Source organism: Arachis ipaensis, chromosome B1, assembly GCF_059453495.1.
Source record: "Arachis ipaensis isolate K30076 ecotype BB chromosome B1, ASM5945349v1, whole genome shotgun sequence".
In the NCBI taxonomy this organism is placed as follows: domain Eukaryota; kingdom Viridiplantae; phylum Streptophyta; class Magnoliopsida; order Fabales; family Fabaceae; genus Arachis; species Arachis ipaensis.
In genome coordinates, this window is record NC_142436.1 from 36006193 (window position 1) to 36014585 (window position 8393).

The window sequence follows — 8393 nt, forward strand, 5'->3', positions numbered from 1 at the left end:
AGAAAATTGAATAACTAAGAAGAGTAATGAACAATTAAAGGATAGTAAACATTGGGTTGCCTCCCAACAAGCATTTTTTTAATATCACTAGCTTGACAGTTCACCTCTCTAGGTGAGGAGTTGTAAGATTCTTTGGCGATCAATCTCGCCTCCAAGATAATGCTTGAGCTACTTACCATTGACAATGAAAGTTCTCCCTGAATTGTCTTTCATAATCTCTATATGACCATAAAGTGAGACCTTGTTGACAGTAAAAGGCCCTGACCACCAAGACTTTAGCTTTCTTGGGAAGAGTTTTAGAATTGAATTGTAGAGGAGTACTGATTGTCTAGGCTCAAAAGTCCTTGAGACTATCCTTTTGTCATGCCACATCTTGGTTTTCTCCTTATAGAGCCTTGAATTCTCATAGGCCTCCATCCGAAACTCATCAAGTTCATTGAGTTGGAGGAGCCATTTTTCTCCAGCTGCCTTTGCATCAAAGTTAAGAAACTTTGCTGCCTAGTAAGCTCTGTGCTCTAGTTCCACCAGCAAGTGATAGATCTTGCCGTAGACAAGTTGGTAAGGCGACATCCCAATTGGGGTATTGAAGGCTGTACGGTAAGTATAGAGAGCATCATCAATCTTCTTAGATCAATTCTTTCTTGAGGCACCTACAGTCTTCTCAATAATTCTTTAGAGTTTTCTATTAAAAATCTCCACTTGGCCACTTATTTGAAGATGATAAGGGGTGGCCACTTTATGCTTAACACCATATCTCAGAAGAAGTACATCTAACTGTTTATTGCAAAAGTGGCTACCACCATCATTGATCAAGGTTCGGGAAACACGAAACTGACTGAAGATGTACTTCTTAAGGAAACTCATCACCACCTTAGCATCATTGGTGGCCAGAGGTACAGCTTTTACCCATTTAGATACATAGTCAACAACCACCAAGATGTAATTATTAGAGTAGGAAGAAGAGAATGATCCCATGAAGTCTATGCCCCAAACATCAAACAATTCTACCTCTAAAATTGGATTCATAGGCAATTCATTTTTCTTAGGCAAGCTCACAGCCCTTTGATAAGAGTCACAGTTTCTCACAAACTCCCTTGTATCTTTGAAGAGTGTGGGTCAGTAAAATCCACACTGAAGGACCTTTGTTGTTGTCCTTTCTCCACCAAAATACCCTCCATACTCAAAACCATGGCAATGCCAAAGAATTTGTGGAATTTCTTCCTCTAAAACACATCTCTGGATGATGCCGTCTGAGCACCTCTTGAACAAATTTGGATCATCCCAAAGGAAATACCGAGCATCATGTTGTAGCTTTTTGATTTGTTGCCTAGTAAGTTCCTTTGGTATTATCCTCCTGGCCTTGTAATTGGCCATATCAACAAACCAGAGTGTCTTGTAAATCACCAATAAGTGCTCATCAGGGAACTCTTCATGAAGGGGAGGTGGAGGTTCTTGAGCTTTAACAAATTCAATCCGAGAAAGGTAGTCTGCTACTTGATTCTCGGAACCCTTCCTATCCCTAATTTCAATATCAAACTCTTGTAGGAGAAGCACCTACCTAATCAATCTTGGTTTAGAATCCTGCTTAGTCAAAAGATACTTAAGAGCAGAGTGATCAGTGTAAACAATAACCTTTGAACCAACTAAATAGGATCTAAATTTATCAATTGCAAATATCACATCAAGTAACTCATTCTCAGTAGTTGTATAATTCCTTTGAGCATCATTGAGTACCCTGCTTGCATAATATATAACATGCAAAAGCTTATCTTGCCTTTTCCTCAAAACATCTCCAATTGCAACATCACTTGCATCACACATCAATTCAAATGGTGATGTCCAATTAGGAGGAGTAATAATGGGTGCAGAGACAAGCTTGGTTTTGAGATTTTCAAAGGCATGCAAGCATTCATCATCAAAGTGAAAAGGTGCATCAGCAACTAGAAAATTCCTCAATGGCTTGGCTATTTTAGAAAAATCTTTGATGAATCTTCTATAGAAGCCGGCATGATCCAAGAAACTCCTTATGTACTTTGCATTTACAGGGGGTGATAATTTCTCAATTACCTCTACTTTGGCCTTGTCAACTTCTATACCCTTACTTGAGATGTGGTGCCCAAGAACTATACCTTCAATAACCATGAAATGGTCTTTTTCCTAATTTAAAATCAGGTTAGTTTCTTGGTACCTTTTCAAGACCAAGCTTAGATGTTGCAAGCATCCTTCAAAGGAGTCACCAAAAACAGAGAAGTAATCCATAAAAACCTCAATAAATTTTTCAATCATATTAGAAAAGATGGAAAGCATGCACCTTTAGAAAGTCGCAGGAGCATTGCACAAAGCAAAAGGCATACGGCGGTAAGCAAAGACTCCAAAGGGACATGTGAACGCCGTCTTCTCATAATCATAAAGGTCCACGAAAATTTGGTTGTGACCAGAGTATCCATCCAAGAAGCAATAAAAAGCATGTCTGGCCAACCTCTCTAACATCTGATCTACACATCCTCCAACCGGTTATGGTTCTTGTAGAAATAAGTTCATTCTTGTGATTGGCTACCATAGTCATACCTCCTTTCTTAGGAATAACTTGTACCGGACTTACCCAAGGGCTATCAGAGATTGGATAAATAATGCTGGCTTCCTACAGCTTCATTACTTCCTTTTGAACCACTTCTTTCATTGTAGGATTAAGCCTCCTTTGTGCTTGTACTACTGGTTTAATGTCCTCTTCAAGCAAAATTTTGTGCATACACATTGCAGGACTTATTCCCTTAAGGTCACCAATAGTCCATCCAAGTGCTGTTTTATGTTCCCTTAGCACCTTGATTAAGGCCTCTTCCTCACAAGGGTTCAATGAGAAATTGGTTATCACAGGATATGTCTCTGCCTCTCCAAGGAAGGCATATTTCCAAAAAGGAGGTAGGGGCTTTAATTCAAGCTTTGGCAGCCCTCCTCCTTTGAAGGAATATATGATGCTTCCTTGGGTGGTGGGCAATCTTTAATTTCACCCACTCCAACTTCAACAGAGGACTCGAGTGACTCATTAAGCTCTTCCTCTTCTAATGCCTCTTACACCAATGGATCAATGATATCAATTTTCATCCAATCTGCATAATCATTAGGATGCTGTAGGGCTTTAAATACATTGAGCATAATTTGTTCATCATTCACCCTCAATGTTAATTCACCTTTTTGAACATTAATTAAGGCTTTCCCTATAGCAAGGAAAGGTCTTCCTAATATAATAGAAGCATTGACATCCTCTTCCATATCCAAGATGACAAAATCCGTAGGGAATATGAACGTCCCCACCTTCACCAATAAATTCTCAACACCTAAAGAAAATTTAAGAGAGCGGTCAGCAAGTTGTAAAAAAATTTTGGTAGATTTTATCTCTTCAATTTGTGGCTTGCACATTAAGGATAGTGGCATGAGGTTAATGCTAGCTCCAAGGTCACACAAAACTCTTTCAACAGTTACCTCTCCAAATGTGCAGGGAATCACAAAGCTTCCTGGATCTTTTAATTTCTCAGGGAGGTTCTTTTGAATTATGGCACTACACTCCTTTGTACGTACCATGGTTTCATTCTCCCTCCAATTTCTTTTCTTAGAAATCAACTCCTTCATAAACTTTGCATACAAGGGTATTTGTTCAAGAGTTTCAGCAAAGGGAATATTTATTTGTATCTTCTTTGAGACTTCCAAGAACTTAGAAAATTGATAATCGTTAGCTTCTTTTTGCAATCTTTGAGGATATGGGATTCTTGGCTTATATTCAGGCACTTGGATCTTCTCTTTTGGTCCATCCTTGGGGGCTTGAATTTGTTACTGTTGATTACATGGGATCACGTATTCTTCTTGCATTTTGTTACCCTCTAGAGCTTCTTTTCTTAGCTTGGCAGTGTGAGTCTATTCTTCTTCTTTTCCCAACATCTTTTCACTTCTCAAACTAATGACTTTACATTCTTCTTTGGAGTTTGAGATGGTGTCACTTGGGAATAATTGGGTAAGTTTTGCTAATTGTTGTGCAATTTGGCCCACTTGCACCTCCAAATTTCTCATTGAAGCTCTTTAATTCTTGAAGTTGGTTCTTGTTTCCTCCATGAATGAGGCAGTGGCTTGGGATAGCTTCTCCAAGGCTAGTTCAAGACTAGAAAGCCTCTGAGAGTCTTGTTGAGTTGGTTGTGTCGGGGATGGTTGTTGTTGGTGAGAATGGTTTTGAGGGTGGTTATTTTGGTTTTGATGATGAGGATTGAAAGTGTTATGCTGAGGGTTAAAGTGGCTTTGTTGATGGTTGTTGAAGTTATTGGGCCTCTGACTTTGAGTTTTCCACCCAAAATTTGGGTGATTCCTCCACCCATAATTGTAAGTCGTAGAGAATGGATCATTTTGAGGTGGCCTTGAAGGATTACCCATGTAATTCACTTGCTCTTGAGAAGATTGACCATACTCCATGCCTTCACTTTGAGTTAGTCCATTACTCACACCATAGGAATTCTTTTGAGAGCTCACTGCTGAGACTTGCATTTTCCCTAGGTGTTGAGTAATTGTATTGATTTGTTGGGACATGATTTTATAATGAGCCAAAAATTGTATCTGATAAACCACTATTTTATGGTTTATCTTGTGCTAAATTGAGTGATTTTTATCAGTTCTTCGCACACTTATTCATACAAACTGCATGGTTTTATAAATCCTTCCTAATTTTGTTCCATGATTGAAAACTTGCTTCCTAAGCCTTTAAATTGTCAATTTTTAATTCCCCTTTATACCATTCGATACCGTGATCTGTGTGTTAAGTGTTTTTAGGCTTTATAGGGCAAGAATGGCTTAGAGGATGGGAAGGAAGCATGCAAAAGTAGAAAGAACACATGAAACTAAGGAACTGAGCAGCGAGGATCGATGCACACGCATGGCTGACGCGTGCATGTGCATTGGCGCATCATACAGTGACGCGTACGCGTGACTGATGCGTACCCGTGACAAGCGCAGAAAACCAGTGACACGTATGCATGACTGACGCGTACGCGTGACGTGCGTCACATGCTACAATTACAGAAGACGCTGGGGGCGATTTCTGGGCTGTTTTGGACCCAGTTTTCGGCCCAAAAACACAGAATAGAGCCAAATAGGGGTGGCAAACGGGCTTAAACCCGCCAGGCCGGCCCGCGTAACCCGTCAAAAAAGGCAGGTTGGGCTGGAAAATTGGGACCGCCAAATAGCAAAAGTCCGCCTAACCCGCACCGCTTAAACCACGGGCTTTGGCGGGATGGGGCGGGCTTCTCCGTCGGGCTTAGTATTTTTTGGCAAGGGGTATTTTTATAATTTTTTTGTCAAAACGCAACTTCCCCCAACCCAACTTACAAGAGAATGAAGATGAAAATTGAGTATTTTGGATTATGTTTATTTTGTTTTAGAGACAATATTTATAATTATGTTTATTTTGCTTTGGGAACAATATTTATAATTATGCTTTGGATGAAAACTTGGTTTATAATTATGTTTATTAGCTATTTATAATTACAAAGACTTTAATGTTTGTGAATATAAAAATTATAATTTGTTTATACTTTTAGAAATTATAATAGTTAAAAGTAAAAGACAGAAGAGATTTTTTTATGCCTTTATATATATATTATTTAATAGTTAAAAGTAAAAAAATAGGATATTTGGCGGGCTTAGCCCGCCAGCCCGCTGTTAGACGGGGCGAGCTGGGATTCTGGGACTGCCTTACTAAGCGGGGCGGGGCGGGCTTCCCCGCTTGCCACCCCTAGAGCCAGGGGACAAGTAGAGACTCAAGACACATTCACTGTCACTTTAGTTTTAGTTTGAGTTTGTAATTTTAGAGAGAAAAACACTACTTCTCCTAGGGTTCTTAGATTTCTTAGTTTTATACTTTTGGATTGGATATTGAGAGAGTTACTACCTTCAATTGAAGTCTCCATCATTATAGTTTGCCTTTCTTTTACTCTACTCTTTTGTCTTCCATTTTAATTGCTCGTGGTCATATATGGATATTGTTAATTTTGAATTTATTAATGCAAAGAACTATTTTTATATTTAATTTCATTCCTTGTTGATTTTCTTCAATTAATTATCAGCTTTAAATTTACTTTTATTAATTTATTTTAATTACCATGTCTTCTATTTATTCTTATTCCATGCTGTTGGAAAATGGTTCATGTTATGATTTAAAGCTCTCAACTTGGCTTGGGAGTTAATTAATTGGAACCCCTTGAGTTGGAATAATCAAGTATTAATTTGTAATTGGAGATTGCTGGCTAACTCGCTTTTCACTAACTCTAACCCTTCCCTAGAAAGGGATTAGGACTTGTGAATCAGAGTTAGTATTACCCATTTAACATTCCTTTGCAAGTGCAAGAGATAACTGAGTGGAAGCAACAACCTTTACTATTATACTTGGGAACGTCAACAAGGATAGAAACTCCAATTAATCTTCTCTCCGCTAAGGCCTTTTATTTCAAATACATAACACCTCTTGCTATCATTCGTTGCTTTGATTTTAGTTATTTATTTTTCCGTTTTCCACTTCAAAAGTTTCTCAGAAAATTCCTGATCAATAATTTATACTGCTGTGTCAACTCTTTGGGAAACGACCTGAGAATTCTACTCCCAGTTATTTAATTTTTAATTGTGACATCTTTTAAATTGATAGTGGAAATTTCTCAGTTAAGACTGTACTCACAATGCAGCTTTTGTAAAAATTTCTTAACTGACATTTTTTCACCCGTTAGTATCCAAAGCATCCAATTCCATAACCCCTTTATTTTATTTTTATTTTTATTGGTGTGTTTTCTATTTATTAGTAGTAGTTTTATTATTAAATTTTCATAATATACTTTATTACCATGAGCTCTATGTTTTTTCATTGAATGACACGTTCATTATCGGATCCGAGCTTAGCCGCATTTGATTCTGAGATCGAAAAGACTATTTCACGTATTAGGCGAGCTCGGCGTCGGTTAGCCTCTGAGGGTGGTGAAGCGGTTTCTACCAATTCACCAGTCTTATCTGAGGTCGAGCCTGAACCGTCATTTGAGGAAGAAACTAGTCCCTCTTCTACTGATTCTATTGACGCTTCTTCTGTCGATTTAAGTGCAGGTACTATGGCGGAGCCTAGAAGGATTACTCTTCAAGAAGTAGGAGCTTTAGACTTTACACTGCAACCATATCAAGCGCGTCATCCGAATTTGGCTGCAGATTTTAAACTGAAGATCGCATTGATTAATTTACTGCCTAAGTTTTATGGCCTACCTGCTCAAGAGCCTATCAAGCACCTTAGAGATTTTTGGACAGCTTGCTCAACTACTAGGCGGCATGGAGTGGATGAAACTACTATTTGGTTATATGCCTTTCCATTTTCTCTTGAGGGAAAGGCAAGGGAGTGGTTCTACACTCAACCGAAAGCTGTTGTTACTAATTGGGATTTGCTCAGAAGGGAATTCCTGGACAAGTTCTTTCCAGCAGAGGTTATAGATAGACCGAGGAAGGAAATTTCCTGTATCATCCAAGGCGAATCAGAAACTCTATATGAGTATTAGAAACACTTCAGAAATCTCCTTGACTCATGTCTCCATCATAAGATTGACCAATTGGTGTTGATTAGCTATTTCTGCCATGGCATAAAGCCTCAAGATAAGACCATCTTAGATGCTGCGAGTAATGGATCTCTGACGAAGTACAAGACGGCGACAGAAGCGTGGCAACTGATCACCGATCTAGCTGAGTCCACCCAAAATGTAAGGCACAGGAATACTCATCCCAAGGCTATTGCGGAGGTTTCCTCTAGTAGTGAGACTACTGCTCTCACCAAGACTCTGGGAGAGATGACCAATATATTGAAGCAGCTTCAGCTCAATCAACAACAACCTCAGCCTCCTCCACAACAATATTGTCAACAGTTGATCCCTTAGAGAGGGTGTGGAATATATGCTTGCTATTCCCACTACACTGATGAATGTCCACAACTCCAACAAGAAGATAACACCTTGGCAGCTACCAACACTTATTACAACCATCCGAATCAAGGGTACTATCAACAAGGCAGTAATTATAAACAAGGTGGTAACTACAATCAAGGTTGGCAAGACAACTCCAACCAAGGATGGAGAGACAATTTCAACCAAGGATGGAGGGACAACTACAACCAAAGAGGCAGAGACAATGGTGGAAATCAAAGATGGAGCAACAACAACTATCAACAGAACTGGTATCAACAAAACCCTCCATACCAACAGCAAAACCAAGGCCAGAGTTACCGAACACCTCACCAAAGACAAGCTCAAGCACCTCAACATAACCAGCCACAAGCCCCTCAAATTACCTACCCCCTCCCCCCCTTCCTCCTCCAATGATGAAACACTCCGTTCTAT

The 8393-nt window shown here is 39.2% G+C and overlaps 1 protein-coding gene across 1 annotated transcript; it reads right to left on the minus strand.

The window, feature by feature from the left end:
• Positions 1-3069: 3069 nt before the first annotated feature.
• On the minus strand, positions 3070-3579 carry LOC107605278 (uncharacterized). Its single transcript, XM_016307106.1, has one exon. It carries the CDS (start codon positions 3577-3579, stop codon positions 3070-3072), a length of 510 nt encoding a protein of 169 aa, XP_016162592.1.
• Positions 3580-8393: the final 4814 nt, after the last annotated feature.

Excerpts from the sequence above, each read along its gene's own strand:
- LOC107605278 (XM_016307106.1), bottom strand. The coding sequence starts at position 3,579 with ATGGTACGTACAAAGGAGTGTAGTGCCATAATTCAAAAGAACCTCCCT.